Source organism: Saccopteryx bilineata, chromosome X, assembly GCF_036850765.1.
Source record: "Saccopteryx bilineata isolate mSacBil1 chromosome X, mSacBil1_pri_phased_curated, whole genome shotgun sequence".
Classification (NCBI taxonomy): Eukaryota; Metazoa; Chordata; class Mammalia; order Chiroptera; family Emballonuridae; genus Saccopteryx; species Saccopteryx bilineata.
In genome coordinates, this window is record NC_089502.1 from 33,457,877 (window position 1) to 33,483,089 (window position 25,213).

A 25,213-nucleotide genomic window follows, 5' to 3' on the forward strand; every position below is an offset into this window, starting at 1 on the left:
TTCTAAAAGAATTACAATATCAAAAAAGATGTGTTTATGGAACTAACCTTTTAGTCTTCAACCATCTCTCCAAAAATCTACCCAAAATTAGAACTAAATATTATTTTCTATTTCATTTAATTACTTTTAGAGATGCTTTTTTAAAAATTTAATTTTGTTATGTGATAGTTTTAAATATTTTCTGTTTTTCTAACCTGCCAGAGGACCAACTTAGGATTTAGGAGAATTAGTTCCTGGCATGGGCTTTTTCACTTTGTAATTATTTTATCCTCTGTAAGACATACATTTCTGCACATCCATCCACTCCTCTATAAGTGAGTAGTTGGATACTAGCTGATCTCCAAGGTCCTTTCTAGTCCTAACATTCTATTCTCATTCATTAGTCTCTCCACCAAATGATAGTAACCATAAATAAAAATGTAATAAGAATTTCCTAATTAAAAGAACCTTAAAATTGTCTTTCTAAGAATCTTTTAGCCAGATAATTAAGTATCCCTCGCTAATGTCCTTAAAATTAAGAAAGTCAGTTCTGGCTGAGTAGCTCAGTTGGCTAGAGTGTCATTTCAATACATCAAAATTGTTGGTTTCAATCCTTGGTCATGGCACATACAAGAATCAGTCAATGAATGAGTGAGTTAGTGGAACAACAGATTGATGTTTCTCTCTCTGTCCTTTCCTTTCTCTCTCTAAAATCAATGAAAAATTTTTAAAAACTTACAAAGTTCATTAGTCAGACTATGTTCAGGCAAAACACAGATGGACATTCAAAGTCACTTGGTTTTCTATCTATATGATATGAATGAATATATAAATATTTTAAAAACTCAGACCAATACTATAATTCCTCATAGAGGAATATACAGATATGTTCTCTGTTATATATATGTTATATAATATATATGAAAACACAAATGTATATATATACAAACATACACACACATGAACATGATGCATTGAAGTGCTTAGCATGATGCTTGATACTTGTAATTGTGCAGTAAGTGTTCATGTTAAATAAAAAATAAACCAAATTCAAAAAATTCTTAAATAATTGTTCCCAAGTATAGTGTTATTTTCTCAGATCATCTAACAATTATTTCATCATTAAAACAACCAAATTATATAAGATAATGAGAAAGAAATGCAATACCTGAAATCTTGATTGTTTTAAGTAAATTGCTGTAAAATATATTAGTGTTTCTCAAATGAGCTACATTCAGTTATTCAAAGTTAATAATATATAACATTTCATACCTGATTTTACAACTTGAGAGACTTCCTGTCCAGATATATGAGCCATGTGTCCCAATATAGAAAATATAGCAAATCCAGCAAACACACTAGTGAGGCAGTTTGTCAAACAAACCACAATGGCATCTGAGAAGCAGTTGTTATTGAACTTATTGTACGATGATAGAGCAACCAAGCCACCCCAAGCCACAGAAAGGGAATAAAATATCTGAGTAGCAGCATCTTTCCAAACCTATGAAAAAATAATTTAATATTTAAAAACATGCAGTCTTAAATTTCATTTGCATTAAATAAGTTTTATGTACAAATGAATAAATATAACGAAGTAAACACATAAGTATTCAATACTCATCTTAAGAAATAAAATGTTATCAGTCTTTTTTTTCTTTGTATTTTTCTGAATCTAGAAACGGGGAGAAACAGTGAGACAGACTCGCTCTGTTGCGACCAGAGCCACTCTAGTGCCTGGGGCAGTGGCCAAGGAGCCATCCCCAGCGCCCAGGCCATCTTTGCTCCAATGGAACCTCGGCTGTGGGAGGGGAAGAGAAAGCCAGAGAGGAAGGAGAGGGGGAGGGGTGGAGAAGCAGATTGGTGCTTCTCCTGTGTGCCCTGGCCAGGAATCGAACCCGGGACCTCTTGCACGCCAGGCTGATGCTCTACCACTGAGCCAAACGGCCAGGGCTTCTTATCTGTCTTTTAAAGACCCTGTATGTCCCTTTCTAATCATTCCACCATTCAAACCTCCAGAGGTAACTGCTCTGCTGATTTTGGGGCTTATCATTTGCTTGCAAACTTATACAACTCCCCTTTTTTTAGTCAGTATTGTATGAAATTGTTGCCTTATTGATTTGAACCATGTGACATTCCAATTGTGTAAGTCAAAAATGAAAGAATAAAAGCAAATTCGTATAGCTCAGTTAAATAGATGAAGCTTTGAACATTTTTTTTCACTGCTGTATTGCCCCACTTTTTCCTTTATCCTGTTGATGGACATTTAAACTGTTTAGTATTTTGCTATTAGAAGTAATGTAGCTGTGAATATTCTTGCATGCCTCCTCATACCTAGTTGTGGAACTGTGATGCCATAGAGTATATGAAGCTTCTCTTTCACTAAATACTGCCAAATTATCCTCCAAAGTGGTAATATCACTTTGCACTAGCACCAGCTGGGTATGAGAGTTCCCCTTCCTCCAAATCCTTACTAACATTGGTCAGAATTTTTAATACAGTCTAATTAGTGGCTGAGACGTGAGAGTTGAATATCCTAATGACTTAAAAGGTTTCGCATGGTTTATGTGGTACATTCTATACTTGTTTTTTTTCTGTGAAATTCATGTTCATGTCTTTTGCTATTTTTGTCGAGGTTATTTGCCTTATTGGATCTCTAAAAATACATAATTTGGATTCTAACTCTTTGTTTATTAGATATGTTAAACTTTTCCTCCCAATTTGTGGCTTCTTTTCACCTCTTAACAGTGTGTCCTTGGATGAAAAACAAAGTTTTTTGTTGTTGTTTTAATGTAGCTGAACGTGTCCATGCTTGATTTCTCTGACTTAAAAAATAATCCTTAACCCAAGGTTATAAAGATACTATGCTATATTTCATTAATAAAGTGGAAACAGCAATAATAATAGTTATTATGTATCCTAGGAATGATGTGAGAAACATGTAAAACAATTAGCAGTTTGCTCAATGGTAGCTATTATTGTAATTATGTAAAATAATCACAAATTGATATTTATTGTTTATGGGAATTAAAAACAATAATTTCCCCCTGAAGGTATATAATCTATTTCCAATTACAAAAAAAATAAAGTCTTTAGACAGTAAAGTAAATATTACTAAGTTCAGAATACAGCTTGATATTACATTATTATTCTACTATAATTGCTTTATAATGGCAGGAAGCCAGTTTGGAAGCAAATAATTAGATAGATAAATAGATGGTGTTTACTTTACTTATATATAGCAAAAACCTGTTAGAAATAAAATGTTCTCTTATTTCTTAAGCAATTGTATATATTAAAAGATAAATAACATGCTTCTGTTGGTCTCTCAGCTTCTCTTACTTGAGACATTATGTATGCATATATGAAGTAAGGGGAGCTGGGAATGGTGTGGCAGGTGGGTTGTGTAAGAACACTCCTGAATACCATAAGTGTTTACCCAGGTTGCAAAGAAGAGTGAAGCAAAATCCCAAACATACTTAAAATGTCCATACCTACCAATCTCATAACTGTATACAGGATCATTAATTTAGGGATTAGGAATTCTTTTTTTTTTTTTTTTTTTTTTACAGGGACAGAGAGAGAGTCAGAGAGAGGGATAGATAGGGACAGACAGACAGGAACGGAGAGAGATGAAAAGCATCAATCATCAGTTATTTCGTTGCAACACCTTGGTTGTTCATTGATTGCTTTCTCATATGTGCCTTGACCATGGGCCTTCAGCATACCGAGTGACCCCTTGCTTGAGCCAGTGACCTTAGGTCCAAGCTAGTGAGCTTTTTGCTCAAGCCAGATGAGCCTGTGCTCAAGCTGGCGACCTCGGGGTCTCGAACCTGGGTCCTCTGCATCCCAGTCCAACGCTCTATCCACTGCACCACCACCTGATCAGGTAAGGAATTCTTAATTAAGGATACAGAAATTGGCTGTGTAAACTTAACTAAATCTGAATCTTTCTGAGTCTCAATATTATTACTGTAAAATGAGTGAGTTAGTAAAATAATCCCTAAAGACCCCTCTAGCTATAAATTTGTATGGTTCTCTACTCTTTTAGAGATCTCACTAGAGATCAGATATTCAATGATAAGGAAAAACATATACTTATGATTCCATGCTTAATATGTAGACAGAGATGAATAAAAAATCTAACAAAAAATTCTAATTGCTAGGAAACCCAAAGAAGTAGAAGTAGTAGCTGTGTTGCAGTGGGGAGCTGGGCTGATTAAATTTTATGTTTCACAAAAAGCTTTAGATTTAGCTCTGATCTTTTAAAGGTAATAGAGACACAGAAACACAAACCAATATAAATTATTCATATAAATTTTTCTGGATAGTTTCAAGGAACTATAAAGCCCAGGTGATCTGAGTTTGTAAGCCAAGTAAAGGAAATGAAAGGGACTGTTGAACTGTGCTCAAAGATGTAAAGTTTAAATAAAGTGAAGGTTCTGCTTCTTAGGGAAAACGTTGCATCTATAATAATAGGCAGGAGTGGGCAAAAGTAGGTTTACAGTTGTTCGTCTGGAAAGATATAGGTTATGATCATTACAATGGCTTTATTAACTCTGTGGTTTATGTACTCACAACTGTAAATCTACTTTTGTCCATCCCTGTAGTATAATAGCAAAAATTTAAATAATTGTGTGCTCATATTAATATAGCCCTTCACTATTACAAAAGTACATTGATATTTTATCTTGTTTAATAACCTAACATAGAGGAGATAATGAATCAGAACTTCCATTTGATTTGTTTCTTATTCATTATGAAACATGGTCTTTGAGTTGGGAAGAGATTAACAAACAATATTAAAAGATGTGAGGCCTAAAATGAGAAAAATAAACAGATGGTCTGTGAGCACTTCAAAGTATCCAAGACTAAAATATAAAACTTCTAGTTCTAAACCAATGTAGAGCTCTTGTGGTTGATTACTGAATAAATAAAATTATTTGGACACAAGAAAGGTAACCAAATGCCAGAGATTGACACCTCAATTTTCAAAATTATTAAAGATGGACTTCCATGAATAAAAACTAATAAATTTGACATGCTTCCCAAAAAATGTCTACAACAAATAATTAAATATCCAAATGGTAAGTACAGGCATACCTCAGAGATATTGCAGGTTCTGGCACAGACTACCACAATAAAGCAAATATAGCAATAAAGTGAGTCAAATGAACTTTTTTGTCTACTAGTTCATATAAACATTATGTTTACACTATGCTGTAGTCTATTAAGTGTGCAATGCCATTATATCTAAAAACAATGTACATATCTTAATTTATAATACTTTACAGCTAAAAAGCATTCCAGGCAGAGGGAATAAATGTGCAAAGGCCCAGGGGCAGGAACAGTTCTGTTATGTGTAAGGAACAGAAAGGAAGTCTATCTGGTAAAATGAGCAAGAGGATGTTGGAGAGATAGGCAGGTTATGCAGAACTTTGGAGACCATTACAAAGTCACTGGGTTTTATTCACAGAGCTATGGGAAACCACTGAAGGGTTACTTATAAGAAATGTGTTATACTTAGTTATTAGAGAAATGCAAACTGCAATGAGATACCACCTCACACCTGTTAGATTAGCTATTATCAACAAGACAGGTAATAACAAATGTTGGAGAGACTGCGGAGAAAAAGGAAATCTCATCCACTGTTGGTAAAAATGTAAAGTAGTACAACCACTATGGAAGAAAGTATGGTGGTTCGTCAAAAAATTAAAAATAGAACTACCATATGACCCAGCAATCCCTCTACTGGGTATCTACCCTCAAGAATCAAAATCACTGTTATATAAAGACACATGCAGCCCCATATTTGTTGCAGCATTGTTCACAGTGGCCAAGACATGGAAACAACCAAAAAGTGCTTCAATAGATGACTGGATAAAGAAGATGTGGTACATATATACTATGGAATACTACTCAGCCATAAGAAATGATGACATCAGATCATTTACAACAACATGGATGGATCTTGATAACATTATACAGAGTGAAATAAGTAAATCAGAAAAATCTAAGAACTACATGATTCCATACATAGGTGGGACATAAAAATGAGACTCATGCCTGACCAGGCAGTGGCACAGGGGATAGAGCGTTGGACTGGGATTCGGAGGACCCAGGTTCAAGACCCCAAGGTCGCCAGCTTGAGTGTGGTTCATCTGGCTTGAGCAAAAGCTCACCAGCTTGGACCCAAGGTCGCTGGCTCCAGCAAGAGGTTACTTGGTCTGCTGAAGACCCATGGTCAAGGCACATAGAGAAAGCAATCAATGAACAACTAAGGTATCTCAACGAAAAACTGATGATTGATGCTTCTCATCTCTCTCCATTCCTGTCTGTCTGTCCCTATCTATCCCTCTCTCTGACTATCTCTCTGTCCCTGTATTTAAAAAAAAAAGAGACACTCAGGGACACGGGCAAGAGTGTGGTGGTTACGGGGGAGGGGGAGAGACTGGAGAAGTAAGGGAGGAGCACAAAGAAACCCAGATAGAAGGTGACGGAAGACAATTTGACTTTGGTTGATGGGTATGCAACATAATCAAATGTCAAAATAACCTGGAGATGTTTTCTCTGAACCTATGTACCCTGATTGATCTATGTCACTGCATTAAAATTAATAATAAAAAAAGTCTCAAAAAAAAAGAAATGTGTTATACTAATGTAAAATGATAATAATAGGAGTATGGGAACTTTTCGTATGATCTGCGAGATGTTTCTGCTAAATTTAAACGTGTTTTTTAAAAAATAAAGTCTGCTAATAAAAAATAGGAAACTGAAAAAAAATTATAATAACTTACTGCTAAAAATTCTAATCATCTTCTGAACCTTACAGGAGTCGTAATCTTTGTGATGGTGGAAGGTCTTGCCTTAATACTGATGGCTGCTGACTGATCAGGTTGGTGGTTGATGAAGTTTGGGGTGGCCGTGGCAATTTCTTAAAATAAGACAACAATGAAGTTTGCAGCCCTGACTGACTCTTCCTTTCATGAATGGTTTCTCTGTAGTGTGGGATGCTCCTTGATAGCATTTTACCCACAGTAGAACTTCTTTAAAAATTGGAGGCAATCTTCTCAAACCTTGCCGTTGCTTTATCAACTAAGTTTATGTTATATTCTAAATCTTTTGTTGTCATTTCAAAAATCTTTACAGCATCTTCACCAGGAGTAGTTTTCTGCTCAAGAAACCACTTTCTGCCTGACCTGTGGTGGCGCAGTGGGTAAAGCGTCTACCTGGAATGCTGAGGTCACTGGTTCAAATCCCTGGGCTTGCCTGGTCAAGGCACATATGGGAGTTCATGCTCCCTGCTCCTTCCACCACCCCAAAAAATAAATAAATAAGTCAATTAAAAAAAAACACCACTTTCTTTGCTCATCCATCCATAAGAAGTAGTTCCTCCCCCATTAAAGTGTTATCAGGAGCTTGAAGCAATTCAGTAGCATCTTCAGGTTCTATGTACAGTTCTACTTCTCTTGCTATTTTCAACCATATCTGGAGTTACTTCCTCCATTGAAGTCTTGAGCCCCTTCATGTTATCTATGAGGATTGGTATCATCTGTGAATGTTGACATTTTGACCTCTGCTCATGAATAACAAATGTTCTTAATGGCACCTAGAATAGTGAATTCTGTCCAGAAGCTTTACAGCTGACGTTCCTCAGATCCATCAGAGGTGTCACTATCTACTTATAGCAGCTATAGCCTTACAAAGTGCATTTCTTAAATGGTAAGATTTGAAAGCCACAATTACTCCTAGATCCTTCAGCTGGAGAACGGATGTTGTGTTAGCAGGCATGAAAACAACATTAATCTCAGTGTACATCTCCATTGCAGTTCTTGGGTGGCCAGGTGGACTGTCAATGAAGAGTACAATTTTGAAGAGTCCTTTAATTCTAAGCAGATCTCAGCCATGGGCTTAAAATATTTGATAAACCATGTTGTAAACAGATGTGTTGTCCTCCAGGCTTTGTTGTTCCATTTATAGACCACAGGTAGGGTGGATTAGGCATATTATTAAGGGCCTTAGGATTTTTGGTATGGCAAATAAACATTGGTTCCAACTTAAAGTCCCCAGCTGCCTTAGCCTTAACAAGAGAGTCAGCCTGTACTTGGAAGCTTTGAAGTCATGCACTGACTTCTCCTCTCTAGCTATGGAAGTCCTAACTGGCATCTCCTTCCAATATAAGGTTATTTCTTCTACATTGATAATCGGTTGTTTAGTGTAGCCACCTTCATTAATTATGTTAGCTAGATCTCTGGATAGCTTGCTGCAGCTTCTAAATCGGCACTGGCTGCTTGACCACCTTTCACTTTTATGTTATGGAGACAGCTCTTTGCTTCAATCTCATGCATCAACCTCTGTTGACTTCAGACTTTTCTCCTTCAGCTTCCTTGCCTCTTTCAGCCTTTGTAGACTTGAAGAGAGCTGGGTCTTAGCTCTGGGTTAAGCTTTGGATTAAGAGGATGTGATGGATAGTTTGATCACCTACTCAGACCACTGATACTTTCTCCATATCAGCAATAAAGCTATTTTTATGTCTTATCATTCATGTCTCCAGTGAAGTAGAAATTTTAATTTCCTTCGAGAACTTTTCCTTTGCATTCACAACTTGGATGTTCGGTGCAAGAGGCCTAGCTTTTGGACTGTCTTGGCTTGCAACATGCCTCCCTCACAGAATTTAGTGATTTTTAGCTTTTGATTTAAAGTGAAAGACATGCAACTCTTCCTTCCACTCGAACACATAGAAGCCATTGTGGGATTATTAATCAACTTAATTTCAATACTGTTATATTTCAGAAAATAGGGAGTTCTAAGAAGAGAGTGACAGGAGTGTGGCTTTGTAGATGGAACAGTCAAACACACACAATGTTTATTGATTAAGTTCACTGTCCTGTATAGGTGTGGTTTCTAGTGCCCCTAAATATTTAAAATAGTAACATCAAAAATTACTGATCACAGATTACCATAACAAATATATTAATAATGGAAAAGTTTGAAATATTGCAGGAATGACCAAAATGTGACAGAGACACGAAGTAAGCAAATGCTGTTGGTAAATGGTGCCAATAGACTTACTTGATACACAGTTGCTACAAACCTTCAATATGTAAAAAAAAAAATTTTTTTCTGAGAATCACAAAAAAAGTGAAGAGCAAAAAAAGTGAAGTGCAATAAAAGGAGTTAGGAGTTATGCCTGTATTTAGAAAATAGCAATTGTGGGAAGTAAGCATGAGTTCCACAAAGAATACCATAGCAAACTAAAACAATTTTCCATTTTGGATAACACTACTAGATGTGATTACTGAAAAAGTGAAAGCATCCTTAGGTTCTTACCAATGAAAGCACAATACACAGTCTACACTTACAGTTAAAATTGTAACAGTTTATATGTACTTGTGATACAGACAGCTATTATCTGGAGGTGGACTAAATTTAAAATAGGGTTGTCCAATTCATATTCATAATGCATGTTTATGTTTCTGGTACCATAATAATTTTGTTTATGGAATGCTTCATTCATTTCAAATTTATGTTTTAACTTCATAATCCATTCAGCAAAATTTAATCTTCCTTTTGGGATATTAACTTTTGGAGACAATTAAAATATATAGCAGTGTATTAAACTTTCAACTGTAATCTTTAAATATACTGAGAGTTTATCTAATAATCATATAGTCCCAGTCATCAATTAATAAGCATTCATGCATGAAATACTCTTTGTCAGATTAATAAACCACAAATCTTTGTGGTCAAATAAAATCAATTATATAAATAAAAGGACTTTTATTACATGATTGCTAAAAAATGATTATCTCATTTCCAACAAGAGAGCATTGGTGTCATGTTAAATAGCTAAGTCAGACATCCTGGTGAACAGAAACACTAATAAATCTAACTATATTCTTTTGCAAGTTTCCACATTATGACACCTTTATATGTAAGCAAAGATATTTGGTATTTGCTTTTAAGGTTTACTTCCTCAGATGATTTGAAATTCAAATTAAGTCTTACCTCTGCTTCTCTAAGTTTTGTAAAATTTGACTGTGCTCCAATATAGTATGAAATGCCTTTTGCTGCACCCTCTAGAGTTGCACCTCGTATCAACAGGATGAGTAGGACAACGTAGGGGAAAATAGCTGTAAAATATACCACCTATCAAAAAAAACAATCTGAAGTTAATGTCACTTTTAAAAAATCATGGTATATAATTGTATAGAAATAAGTCATTAGCTGGTTGAGATTAGCAAAATAAAGTATCAAAAATTTCAGAAGGTTATTAATAAGTCTGATGACACCAGTAGCAAAGTTAGAATAATTTCTTTTTCCTGTTCTCCCTACTCTCAAATGACTCATTTTTCAAACACTCTCATGTATGACACAGTATTTCCCAGGTTGTAAATACACAATATATCAGCAGTGATAACTTGGAATCCAGATAGAATGCATTACAAAATATGTCCTTATAAATACCTGAGGGGACTGAATATCGCCTCATGGTAAAATGCAGCATTGAGATGGAGAGAGAATGATTTTAAACCCTGCAATGGTTAGTATATTCCCAGTCTCCAAGGAGAAGGAAAATAATCTTCTAATAGATGTTCAAATCCCAAGAAACCTGATTACATTGAATACTACATACTTGTTATTAGTATCCTTAAAGCTACCATGATTTGACAGCACACATACAAGTGCACTGCTCGTGTCCTAGATAACACATTATTCTGGATGAGTAGATTGCCTTTGAGACTGGCTTTTCATTCTTTGACCCATAGATGTCCTATGTTTGATAACATGCCCTAGGACACAATTGAAACAAGTTATCCAGAGACCAATAAAAATTAATGCATTGGGTGAATGGCCTTTAATGGATTCTTTCAATATTTACATTAAAAAACCCGAGAGTTTCAAAGATGTGCAATTGAAACATTATTTTGGAAAATTTCCACTGACTTTGTGATATTCACAATATTTCTGTGACTTAATAGCACATCTCATCACACCATACCATTAACTGAATGTACTAGATATTGTACCAGGAATACAAAGATAGTATCCATAGTTATTCCTGTCCTCCATTCTTAACAAAATTTCACTCTAGGAGTTACAGATATGTAAACATTCATTTTTCTGGTACTTTACAACTGCTCACAAAGAAAATTTATGCTGTTCTCTGAAATTGCCATGATGCTTTCTAATAGTTTAAAAAATTAAACACTGAAGGGGGGAAATAAAATTTTTTTTAGAAAAGGACTATTTGCTGAGAAAGATGGTTCTGAGTCCATTTTAGCAAGTTATAAGAGAATGATTACATAGTCTGTTTTTTCTAACTCCTCCAATTTGGGGGAATCCTGATATAATTACTCCATAGAACAAGGATCTGGACTTCCAAAACCAAACATTACAATATATAAGATGCTCGTATATTCAAGATGCTTATTTATATACCTGGACAGAAAATTTAAGAATATACTTACAAGCCTCAGAATACTATAACAGCCAGAAGAGTCCAAGTTTTGAGTAACTGCACAACTCTAGGGCTAGTATGTGCTTATTTTGTTTTTTATTTATTTATTTTTAACAATAGCAGTGACTTTATGTATTTTGTAGAGCTAGAATTCCCACTTGGAAAGCTTTTCATACATCGGACTTTTTCCATTATACAAACAATATGCATTTAAGAATGCTCACCATTGAACTATAATAATATTGAAAACAGCTCCATCACTATTTATTGTGTTTTCCAAATTACCTTGCCAGAAGACTTGATTCCTTTAAATAGTGCTGCACCAACTATAAGCCAAGCCAGGAGAAGACAAAGAGCTAAATACCACACAATGTTCCCAGTCTCATCCAGTCCTCCTGAGCGTTGGAGTGCCACTTTGCTGAAAACACATAAGCCTTTTTATGAACACAGAATGACTTGTCTTAATATATTAAATTTTATCAAATATTTTATCCATGGAGAAGCCTCATGAGCATTTTGTCTTATCAATACATCAATGTTACGTGAGCTTTTTATTGTATGGAGGGGCAAAATAATTCCAATGAAAAGCCAAACTCTGACTTGATCCTTAAATACAGCCAATCCAAAGTTTCAAACCCTAGAATAAAAGATCTAGATCCTGACCAGTTGGCTCAGCGGTAGAGCATCAACCCAGCACGTGGAAATTCTGGGTTCAATTCTGAGTCAGGGAAAACAGAAAAGGCAATCATCTGCTTCTCCTCCCTCCTCTCTCTCTCTGACTTCTTCTCCCACAGCCATGGCTTGATTGACTTGAGCACGTTGGCCCTAGGCGCTGACAATGGCTCTCTGGAGCCTACACCTCCACCTCAGGTGCTAAAAATAGCTAGGTTAGGAGCATAGCCCCAGGTGGGTAGCATCAGCATCAGTCTCAAGTGGGGGTTGCCAGGTGGATCTCAGTAAGGGTACATGCAGGAGTCTGTCTCTGTATCTCCCTTACTCTCACTAAAAAATAAGAAAGAAGATCTACTGATATTTTAAACTAATGATTTTCCCTAACACTTCAAAGTTTCTTTATGTAAAAAAAATTCAACCTTACATTAGATTATTTTATTTTACTTGTACAATATTTTCTCAAACTACAATAACAAAGATGTCATTTAAAATTGCATTACATGCTTTCTTATTCATTGTACTTGTATTTATCATCAAATCTAAGTGGTTGGCTATTTATAAATTTTTCCATGGCTTTCTGTAAAATTTTTATTATTTCTACTAGGAACTTGCATAGATCTAAGATTTTAATTCTTAGTTTCATGTTTGGAAACATTTTAAGATCCAAATTTTAAAAAAGGTCACAAAAAAGCATTAACATGTAGATGAGAAAAAACTCATTAGAGCAGTAATCAAGAAAGTTAGGTCAGGGTAAAAAGATCAGTATACAGTAAAGAATATAAAAAGGGCACATTGCAAATAAAACTAAATATAACTCAAAAGATCTTTTTCTACCAATAGTGACAATTAAAAGCAAATGGATAACAAAGAATTGCAGCTTTCAATAGCAATTTTACCCCCAAATTTCTTATCACCCAAATGTTTATCATTAGAACTTGCGAATTATAGTCTAAACTTTGAATATTTTTTTTCAGAGCAATGCCCTAACTTATATTTGATAAATCATTAGTGACAGTTTTGTTCCCATTTACAGAAATAACTTACAACTGATAATTTGTTGACTATGAGCTAATTTCACAGGTTATCACTAATCACATTGATGGGTGAGCATTTGAGACAAGTGGAGCAGAATTTATTCTTCTCTTTTTTTTCTACTTATATGAGTTAAGAAAAGAGCTGATTAAGACTTTACTCTTATATTATAAAAACGTTATAGTAACATCTGTTTAAGAAGTAGATTGTCTAAAGAACTTACTTCCAATATTGTTCACTGGGGAGCTGCCCTGGCTGATAAACTTCAGTTCCATTGATGCAGGTTAAATTGTTGAAATCTACCCAGCTTTTATTCACATGGATCACCTCCCTTATCAGTGTACTCACATTGCAGGAAGTTACTAAAAATTATTTTTAAAAAATGAACACACAAACATATACTTAGTTTTAGAAAGGTATTTTCTTGTGGAAAAAAATTTAATGGAAAATATTTATTTTATTTTTTATTAATATTTTCATTGAATTATTGAGGTGACACTGGTTAACATAACTACACATGTTTCAGGTGCCCAATTCTATAACACAGCTTTGTAAGCCAAATTGGCTGCTCACACCCCCCACTAAAGTCAGGTCTTAGTCCATCACCAATTATCCCCCCTTGACCCTCCACTATCTCCCCCCCACATACCATCACCACACACTATTGTCTGTGTCCATGAGTTCTTTCTTTCTTTTTTGTCCTTTGTTGCTCAATCCCTCTACCCCTCTCACCGAGCAGCCCCCCCACAGCTGTCAGCTTGTTCTTTATGTATGAGTCCATCATTATTTTGTTTGTTAGCTCATTTTGTTCATTAGATTCCACAAAGTACTGTCTAAATTGTTACTTGGTAAAGGCAGGTAAAAAATTGTACAAACGGAAGAAGACATGCACTTTTAGCATCTTAAATCTTCTTTACTATCAAGCTGGGGATGAGTATGGAAATACCTGACCTTTTAAACTATGACTGTATTTATAGTCATAATGACTATAAAGTAACAATAATTTCAGGTGAGATTTAGTGCTCTAAGCAACTTTTAGTATGAGGACTTATCTAACCTCTATAGAAAATGACACCTTTAAATTCCTAAAATGTGTTGTCTTTATGGCTTTTTCTTCTGACATACAAAGGCAATTCCAGTGGTAATAATCTACGATATTAATGCTACATTATTGCAAAGATTAGCAACGTATGACATGAGCAATCCTCACTGTCTCCTGAAACACACTATGACTATCATGAACAGTGCTTTTCTCTCTTTATAACTCTCCCATTGTCATTTTACTCTCCCACCGTGGCTTAGGACTGCAAGAAGTACACCTAGTAGCCATTTAGCCTTACTGACTGTCCTCAGAAATTAACATTGCAATGATCAATTTTCAGGTTATACATGCTTTATTCTGTTTTTATTAGTAACCCATGGCTCACTTAAAACTACTCCTAAATTGATTAGAAAATTATTTACTCCTTTAAGTTTACTAGAAAATATAAAAGAATAAAACAGAGTTAACCATATTTTAAAAAATAAATGGGCCCTGGCCTGTTGACAACGGTACAGCGTCAGACCAGCATGTGTATGTCCCAGGTTTAATTCCCAGTCAGTATACACAGGAGAAGCAACCATCTGCTTCTTCACCTCCCCCCCCCCTTTCCCTTTTATCTCTCTATCTCTCTCTTACTCTCCTGCAGCCATGGCTTGGTTGGAACAAGTTGGCCCCGGGGCTGAGGATGGCTCTATGGCCTTGCTTCAGGTGCTAACTAAAATAGTTAGGTTGCTGAGCAACAGAGAAATGGCCCCTGATGGGCAGAGCATCGCCCCATAGGGGGCTTGCCAGGTAGATCCCAGTAGAGGTGCATGAGAGAGTCTGTCTCTCTGCCTCCCTGCTTCTTACTTAAGAAAAAGAATAAATAAATTAAATAAATAAATAAATTTTACCTATTGGCGATCTGCTGCAGTTTTGATCTGACCAATACGAACAATTTGCCCATGGTAGTTTACTTTGAAAAGAAGCAAACATGTAGTAAAGGCTATAGGCAATTATGACATTGTAGTAGATGGTCACAAAAACGGATATCAGGACCATTGTAATTCCCACACCTACAAAAGAGAACAAGTATAATAGGAAAAATAAAGTAAGGTGTTTTGGGTTTTTTTGCTAATTCCTTAAAAAGCTGCATCTAAATTTCTACAGAATCTATTTTTTAAGTGTGAAATCTGTTTTAAAGAACTCTTCTTGGGGGGGGGGGAGGAATAAGGGCAGTACTACTGTCTGAGTAGCTTTCTTCTCATATTTAAAATTATTTTGATGATTGATTTTGATTTTCAGAGACAGTTTTTTAGTTGATTTAAAAAAGTACTAAGATCAAGGGCAGAAAACTTGTACTAATCCATTGAATTCACATAAGGAAAAACCTAGTCCATTACTTTTTCTTATGAAGTCTATAAATTCTTGTCAGAGTGCGTTATAGTCTTTGAAAATAATAAAAAAAAAACTATTCAAAGTTCATAATGTTATTGACTCGCTAACCAATACATACATCTTCATCTATAAATCAACATTTTGACAAGTAAAAGAATAAACTTATGAATTAATGTCTTGAAGGAATAGTGTACACCACTCTATGGTACTTGATAACTCAGGAACAATCGGAATTTAAACTTCCAAGGTTTTAACCCAGTAGTTTCACAATGCAGCTTATCATACTGAATGTAACTCCTGCGCTTAAGACTGGCGTTTGAGGTAGCTTCCTTAATATTCCAGCACAATGTGCTATTTACATTACTATACATTTATTTCCTACTTTCCATTAAGGCTTTTACAAGTAGCTTCCAGCTGCTAACAGCTAGCCAAATGAGAGCTAATCAGATAAGAAGACTGTTTGATGTTTCATAAAAATCACAGTACTTATTTTAAAAACTTCACCAGTGTCTTATTCTATTAGGAGCATCCAAGAAAAAATTGTGAGTTGCCTTTCAACTTTTCTGAATGAGATGCTGTAAAAGATATGTAAAAGCAAGAAGAGGGAGACCACCTGAACCAGAAAAAGCCAGAGCAATGAAGTTAATTCACAGCAGGACTGTGTCCCTAGAAAATTGAAAGATGAAAGTAGGAAAAGAATGACACCCTTACAAGCCTCTCTAATATCCTTCCTTACCCCTTCCATACTTGCAGTCTGAGACAAACAGGAATAAAAATTAACATTTGATTTTTAAATTCTACAATGGCAAATATGCAGGGGAAAAGTATGTTTCTTTGCCTTTAACCTGTCCAAATTTTAAACAGTTTTATTCCACACAATAAAGACAGCTATGTTCACCAATAGACCAGTAAGTACACTAGGAAAACATTTTAATACTAACCTTGAAACAATGGAAGAATCCTCCAAACTGAAACTGGACCTAAGCTAGCAAACTGTCCCAGTGAACACTCCAGGAAGAACAGAGGTAAACCAGCTAATGCCAGCATAATTGCATAAGGTATCAAGAAGGCACCTAGAAATTGTAAAAAAAAAAAAAAAAAAAAAAAAAAAAAGGACTATTATATCCCAAAATTTTGATGGCATTTTGACAACCAGCATAACATTTTGAAAGCATTCTGATATAGTGGAGTCAGAGAGTATTGGGTTTAGGCTTCAAATTTACTACTTCCTAGGAGAAAGTCCTTGATCCTAAACCCTGGATTCCTCATCTATAAAATGGGGATCCTATACTGTAAGTTCTCACATAACATCCTTGATAGGTTCCGTGATTTTAAGTGAGACAGCATATAATAAATCCAATTTTACCAATTTTAATCAAACTAATTGATATAAATGAGAGGTAAGTTCTTATGGCATCTCATCAATGTTATAACAAAATGATGCTGATCAAAATAACGCTAGTAGAGAACTGGCTGTATTAAATAATGTGATTGTTGTGATTATTAAAAAAAATAGCCCATGAAAAGCAATCCAGAGGTTTCCGATGATCATAGATTTTGGAGCTCAATAGAACTAGGTTTATACACTGGTTCCCCCCTTGACTAGTTATGTGGCATGGGGAAATTTACCTAACCTCTGAATCTTGTGTTCATCATAAATGGGAAGAACAATATGTACAACTCATCAGTGTGTAGTAAGGGTTATATGACTGAGCCTATGAGAAAACACTTGGGAAAAGGGCAGGTACATAGCAGATGTCCAAAGTTAGTTTCCCATTTTTCTCCTTTAAAAATAAATAGTCTATTTTTAAGACATAGGTTGCAAATGTAAAATGTGGTTCAAAGCAGGAATCATTTCAGTTAAGGTCACTATTCTCCAAACAGTTTATAAGGGCCTTCATTCAACTTAAGAAATTTATTGCTTTTATTTAAAAAGTCTGAACTTTTGAGATGTTTTCATAGTTAACTTTTAATTTCATAAAGACTAATTATCTTACATTTAGATAATTCAAAGTCCTTTTTGATTTAAAAAAATTTTCTCTGCTCACTTCTGGGGCACAATATTGCTCATTTGAACTTTTATCACATTACGGCTAGAAGCAGGGACATAATACTACACTTATTAATCAAGTATTCTAGAAGTCTGAACAAAATTTAATAAGAGAATATGAGGATCTGTGGATAAAAACGGGCTTTTGGATTATGTACATTTCACTTACTATGTTACTTTTTTTAAATTTTTCATATTATGGTACTGTAACATCATACCTGGGAATTACATTTTTCTAACCCTCCAAATATATTCTATTAAAAATAATGAGACAATAAACTACTTGTTATTTACAAGACACTAGTCACTAGAACATAGGGACAAATATGTTTTTACAGATGTTGCAATATAGATACCATCATTACTATGACTAATAGCAGTTTAAGTCCTGTCAATGATGAATATGAAATAAACATAATACAAAATAGCCTTGTTTTAAAACAATAGTAATCAAAGGCTTACTAGCCCAGTGTAAATAGGTTTTGGGGGGAAGAAAAAGGATTATGTTCCTCAGTGTTATATATGGCTTTTTACCCATTATATTTTTTCATTATTAATAAGATCCATATTGGTAAATTGTTAATACAATACAGTACCAACAAAGTATCAATACTGCTGGCCTAGACCCTCATGTATCATGATACTTCTTTTTCCATAAACTTTGGAAAATAATATACAAATAAAAATGATTCCAGATTTCAGCATGTTTTCAAATTCAACTGACCATATTTTTAAAATAGGTTCTATTAACGTTTGACAAATTTGAATTTTATGTTTGTCATCTACCCCTGGGCAGAGAGATAAAGAAGCAATTAAGAGATCCTAGATCATCCATTACCCAAATGATATAGTCTTTTCATATATATTCTTAGAGGAAATGGTGAAAGAGAAAATGGCATACAATTAGTAATACTATTTTTTGGCTACGTTTAAAAATTCTCTATTAAATCTAATTTAGTATAGTTCCTGGAAATTAATGAAAACTACTGAGTCTATGTATGATTCAAGTTACAGGGAATTTCTTAACTAAACCTAAATACAAGAGGCTAGAAAGGAGCCTGAATGCTTCTCTTCATGATTCTGGACTTTAAGATATAGATACCAAAAAGATTGTAATTTCTGATCCATTTTCCAGCTCAAAAGTACACCTACCCTTGAATAAATAACAGAGGCTTGATTTTTTTTTGCCACCAACACTTAAACTTTTTAATAAACAGAGCTCCTTTCTTAAGTCTCTGAAGGCCAGTGTTAACGTTTTAATGCAACCAATTAACAAGTAATGTAAGATTGAAATATCACCACATAAAATCCTATTATAACAAGAAAAGGAATTACAATGGCATAGTTTCACTGGTACTCAATTATGAAATATAAGGGCATGTCACCTCTATACTTCTAAAAGAACCTGTAATTACAAGTAAATAAAATATGGTGTAAGTGAAAAGTTGTTTCAACATTACTAGACAATTACGCAACTTGTTTTTGTGTCCCTTTGTGTGTCAACTCAGAGCTATTTTTTTCTTCTTGTTCTAATTGAGTCTTCCTTAATGATTTCTGAGGTATAAACAGTATTATTTTGCAGAAACTAAACACCTAGTCTTGAACTAAATTCTATTGCATTTTAGAAGGATCGTCTGCATAATCAATTCAACCAGGAATACATGTAACTGAATATTGCAGCTTAAAATACTAAAACTTTAATTACTTTTTAATCAACTGCTTTCCTACTTAAATTTCCAAAATGCAATGCCTTGCTCTATTTACACAAACAATTTAATTGAGTTTCTTATTAGAACTAGAATTCACTGTCTTTTGCTTAGATTCAGTTATAAATTAAGCAAAACACTAGTCTGAATCAATTATCACAAGAACATATAAATTAAGAAGAGTAACTAATAGTTCAAAATTGCATAGGATCTCAAATAAGAAACTTGTACGCACTAAATATACAACTTTTATCATTATTGCATCTGAGGATTTTGTGAAGCCACCTTTCTAACTTGAGCTAGCAACTTATAGTCAATAATAAATGTGGTATGCTTGTTTCTCATCCTCTCACTCATCCCAAACATCATATACTTTTCCCCACTTCTTAAAATATCCTCAGAGGCCACACAACACCTCACTTAAAACTGGACAGGAAAGAAGCGAGTGTGGGGAAATACCTCCACCATTGTTGTAGGTCAAATATGGGAATCTCCACACATTCCCCAATCCAACTGCATATCCAACCATAGAGAGAAGATAATCCGATTTTTTGGACCAGTTGCCACGTTCCTGATTTTCATCAACATGGAAATTCTCAGATGAAGCCGTCACTTTCTGGAGAAGAAAAAATATCAACAGCTTGTCTTTCTACTCTTAAATTTTTCACAGGAGCATAATTATACAAATCCACAGAGTGAAAGCGAGAGAAAGAGACAGAGACAGAGAGAGACAGAGAGAACCTGAAAACCACAGAACCACAGCCAAGGGAAACGCTAGTCAATGTTGGGGAGATTTCTGCTAATGGCTGCTTTTACTTTACATTAAACTCTTGAAATGAGAGAGCTTTGTAGGTAGATACTTTTAATAGCTGTTTGGGTGAGATCATCCAAATTTATTGGGAAGGTTACATGGAGCACCCAGCATGAAAGGCAAATGAAGGTGGACAAATAAGTTTTCAAGTACCAAAGTCATAAAGATGAATTAGGTAAAATCAACACTCTTGAGATTGTAGAAGAGTTTTGAGAAGAAAATCAATTATAGCTTCCATTAAAACACGAAAAAAAAAGGAAAAGGAAAGAGAAAGAGAGAAAAAAAAGGGGGGAAAGGAAGTAAGAAAGGAATTCATAGACTCCTTTTCCCATAGGCTAAGAGTTTTAGATGTTCAACCGTAAAGGAAGTTTAACTTCGCTCCCTATCTTGGAGAATAAAATTAGTGCTTTTCTGAGAGCCACAGAATAATATTCAGAGACAATTTCTCCTGTCCCACCAGGTGGAGCAGCAGTCTCTCCACTTCAGAGGAGAAGGCTTGTCTCCCAACCTGTCAGCTGCCCTGGGCTATGGAGAGTTCCTCAGGTCAAATAAGGACATTGTATTTTCTCATTTTCATCCAGCATACGGACAAGGTCCGGGGAGGAACAGACAGTAAAGTTTTGTGGGCACACTCAAGGCAGGGGATGAGGTACCCCTGTCTTCTAGCTGGGGAGCGAGAGCTGTTCTCTTTTTCTTCTACTCTATGGGGACATCTCGGGCACACTGGAAGGCAGTTGCACAGAAATGTGGAGAAGTAATAAACACAGAAAGCAAAAAGTGAGACCTGCCTCCCCTTAAAGTTTTCCTTCCCAGACCCTCCACACATCCCAGCTCCCAGGCCCCTACCTCCTTTCTTCTGCACTTGAAAAAGCTGGGGCACTTCAATTTGTCCATTGTTCACTCACTGCCTCTGCTCGCTCCACCTCGTCTCGCAGTCTGGCTGAGCTCGACTGGTGGCAGGTGCACACTCTCCGTTGCTACCTGTCAGAGTGAGCCACCTTGTCCAGGGGTGGGACTATTTATGGAAGGAAGCTCTCCCCTCCCCCTCCGGGGCAACCTGTCGTGTCAATTACTGGAAAGGACCAAAGTGAGGCTCTGGTTTTCCCCAGGTAAACTGGCATGTAGCAATTCCCTGCCCAGCCCCAGAAAAGGGCTGGGCTGTGACAGAGTGGAGCAGCTTCAGCTAGGACGACTGACAGCCTTTGACTCAGAGCCCAGCAGGTGCTTCGCAATCTCACCTCCTTTCCCAGGTTCGCTGCTTCCTCCTAGCTGCCTCTCTTAATCTGGTATCTGTCCTGGGGACACAAGCTGACATCTACTCTTGCTGAAGAGGAAGGGGAGCACATCTATGGGGCCCATTCTGTTCCCCAAGATTTTCATGAATAGACCATAACACCCTGGGCCCTGGGGTTTCCCAAAGTTTTGCACTCACTAGAAAGCACTTGGTCCCCTGAGGCAAACGCTGCTCCCAGAGGAAAAGCTCCTGAATTGGGCACCTTGAAAAGCAGCCAACCGGGATACGATTACTCAGCTGGCTCTACCTGAAAAGAGCAACTTGGAGCCTATGTCTCCAGCACCTTTCTCAGCGTTCAGGACAGCATTGCCCTTTACAGAGATTGCTTTGTGTAGTAGTTCAAAGAAGCCAAACAAAAACAAACTATTGAGCAGGTTTATGGGAAATTCTAACCCTAACAAAGGAATCCACTTTGCAAGAAAAGAGAGGCCTAGAAAGTAAACTATGTGGAAGCATCCATCGTAGCTTGCTTGGGGAGGAAAGAATTATTATAATGCTGTTGATTGATTTTTTATCAGAACGTTCAAATGATTTAAATGCTATCTTCCCAGGTAAAAGATGGAGTCAGTTCTCCGCAACAGTATGAATTGGGACATAGTGAGATACGAGTAGAGAGCCAAATTCTGTACCCCATGTGCAACCTCTTTGTTCTCCACTAATGGAGGTGAGTTTTCCTTTTGCAATAGAAATATGCCCTGGGGAATCTGGGAAGGTGAGGCAGAGGAGAGTCTATGAGGGGAGTGGGAAGGCAGTAAAAGGAAAGTATCAGGAAGTTTCACCTGACTTTGCTTTGAACATAACACAGGCTGTGTGTGTGCGTGCATGGATATGCGCGCACACGCCTATTAGTATGAAATACTACTAGGATGACCTAAAGGCTAAAATAAGGGAATTATTAGCCTAAATTAGACATAGAAGAGAGACGGACTTATAAACCTCTTTATGCAAGAATGAGCTGAAAAGTAAATCTAAGAGTATTTACCAAACTATCAAAGTCCTGTAACACAGTTCAGTTAGCATGGGACACGGCAAAGATGTGGCAACTGTGGGAGTAGAAAGAAAATTAGAATCTTAGGGATACATAGATTGTGGGGATAGCAAGGAAGGGGGTTGACATACAGAGAAAACCACCGGCAATTTTCTCAACCTGTTAGGCAGTAGAGAAATGTCTAGGGACTTGGAAAGTTTAGAGCATCAAAGGCATGAAATTTAAGACAAGTTATTTTAGAGAATGTATTGTTGTTTAGTTATTGGTTGTAGGGGTTAAGATTCCCATTGCCACGAATGGCTTTTCATGACATGGCTTCTATCTTTTTAGTGTCATTTTGTATCATTCTTTGCCTCAAACTCTTAAGCTTGGGTGTCCTTTCCTATGCATGCACATACATGTTGCTTCTTGCTGATGCTATTTCTTCTGGAAATTCCTGCCCTCTTCATTTGCCTAATAACTACTCATGCTTCAAGACTCTGCTTCGGTGTTACCTCCTCCAGGTATTTCCACAATGGCTGCACCTCTATTACTGCAGACTGGGTTGAGACGCCTCTCCTCTGTAATCCTCGGCTTCCCTGCACACACTTTACATCGTGGGAAATGATTTGCTCGCAGTCCTCTGAGGGTTGTGTGACTTTTTAAAAAAAAATAATTTCTATATTCCCAATACTTAACATAAAATCTGACATAGAGCAGGCACTCAGTAAATGCATATTAGAAAACTGGACTCTGAAAGGCTATTGAATAACTTTGTGCTAAAATAAATTAATTAATTTAAAAAAACTGGTCTAGACTGCATCTCCAAGAAATCATAAAATACCGAAAGCATGTTTTCTCTTCTTTGGGGTCTGACTCATTAACTGAGATACCAATGTGTTTGTGAATATTTTATTTATTTGTTACTTAAGAAAAGTGTAGAAATTGAGTGGGCGCAAGACAGAGGGAACTACATAAACTCAGGTACCAATGAGCATGGCATGAGAGAATGTGAGAGGACTCTGTTAACGCTTAGAGTGCTAAGAAACGTTTGAAAAGAAAAACTGTGGCTATCCATGTGCTTTGAAATCCAGGCCTCAGCCATGGCCTGATAGAGAACAGTAAAGTAAGTGTTAACTTGGGATGATACATGGTATACACTAGTTGAGAAAAAAAAAAAAACCTCAAAATTGTAATTAATAACCTGGATGCACTGAGTTGTGCAATGCTAGACTTTTAACTGTGGGTTATCACTTCCTTCCGGGACACACATACTGCAGCCATGAATCTGCTGCTTTTGAAAAAAAAAATTGACAGAAATTTAAAGATTGATTCATAATTGTGATTTTGACCAGGGGAAAAGTTAAAATAAAAATGGATCCAACAGTTATAGTCCACATGCTTTTTTTTCCCTTACTATGATTAAATTAGTTATTATTCATGGAAATTCCTTCAATTTTGTTTTTGGTAACTGAAAATAAAACCAACTCATTACCTAAAGCTTTCTTCTAGCTATTTGGATGCAAAAAGAAGTGCATAAATTTTTTTTAGCCCTATCTTGAAAGAACCTTATTAAACTTCATCAGCTAAAAGTCTAAGAGAAGGAACCCTATTAATCTATCATCACGAAAATATATGTGTATGTGTTTTAAAATCCTATCATGATAAAGTTTATAGTTTCAGACATTAACCCCTTTATTAAAATATCAGACTCCACCCACAGTCAAATCATTAATACATTATTTCTTGAAAACTTTTCTTCAATTCTAGATAGCAAGGCTTAAGAAAAACAATCACATAGGGTTCCTTGCTGGCAGCCAAGGAAGCAAGGATTCTCGAGGTACATCAACTAGTGGAAAGATTGAGGAAACACACTGCTTCCCGAGAGAACCAAATGGATGACATGTCAGAAAACCTTGACAGAAAACAATAGCTCCTGATGCACAATTTCATACTGGTGCTTTCTAAACAGGAAAAGTGAATCTGTTAAATTTCATGGGTTTTTTTTATATTTGCTATAGCATACCATATAGCTTTTCTTAAGAACCAAATGTAGCCTGACGAGGCGGTGGCGCAGTGGATAGAGCGTCAGACTGGGATACAGAGGACCCAGGTTTGAGACCCCGAGTTCGCCAGCTTGAGCGTGGGCTCATCTGGCTTGAGCAAAAAGCTCACCAGCTTGGACCCAAGGCTTGAGCAAGGAGTTACTCGGTCTGCTGCAGCCCCATGGATAAGGCACATATAAGAAAGCAATCAATGAACAACTAAGGTGTCCTAACAAAGAACTGATGATTGATGTTTCTCATCTCTCTCCCTTCCTATCTGTCTGTTCCTATCTGTCCCACTCTCTGTCTCTCTCTGTCTATGTCACACACACACAAAAAGAACTGAATGTATACTGGGTATCTATCCCCAAAACTCTAAAACATTGGTATATAAAGACATGTGCACACCCATGTCTATCACAGCATTATTCCTAGTGGTGAAGACATGGATACAACCAAAGTGTCTGTCAATACAAGGTTGGATAAAGAAGTACATATATATAATGGAATATTACTCAGACATAAGAAATGATGACATAGTGCCACTAACAACAACATAGATGGACCTTAGAACATTATACTGAGTGAAATAAGTAAATCAGAAAAAGCTAAGAACTATATGATTTCATACATAGGTGGGATATAAAACTAAGACTATGGACATAGATAAAAGTGAAGCAGTTACCAAGGGGAGGGGGGTGAGAAAGATGATGAGGGGAAGGGTATAAAAAGGGACAAGTATAAGGTGATAGAAAATAATTTGACTTTGGATGATGGGTG

The 25,213-nt window shown here is 36.0% G+C and overlaps 1 protein-coding gene across 1 annotated transcript in view; it reads right to left on the reverse strand.

The window, feature by feature from the left end:
* Positions 1 to 21,105, reverse strand: part of SLC6A14 (solute carrier family 6 member 14) — a 29,905-nt gene extending 8,800 nt beyond the window's left edge. The window contains exons 1-8 of the mRNA XM_066249892.1: positions 20,974 to 21,105; positions 19,776 to 19,932; positions 16,502 to 16,633; positions 15,077 to 15,238; positions 13,365 to 13,503; positions 11,723 to 11,855; positions 9,985 to 10,125; positions 1,252 to 1,480 (exon numbers count right to left, since the gene is read on the reverse strand). Coding sequence (XP_066105989.1) covers positions 1,252 to 1,480; positions 9,985 to 10,125; positions 11,723 to 11,855; positions 13,365 to 13,503; positions 15,077 to 15,238; positions 16,502 to 16,633; positions 19,776 to 19,932; positions 20,974 to 21,021 — 1,141 coding nt within the window. The 5' untranslated portion in view covers positions 21,022 to 21,105. The remainder of the gene's footprint in view (positions 1 to 1,251; positions 1,481 to 9,984; positions 10,126 to 11,722; positions 11,856 to 13,364; positions 13,504 to 15,076; positions 15,239 to 16,501; positions 16,634 to 19,775; positions 19,933 to 20,973) is intronic.
* Positions 21,106 to 25,213: the final 4,108 nt, after the last annotated feature.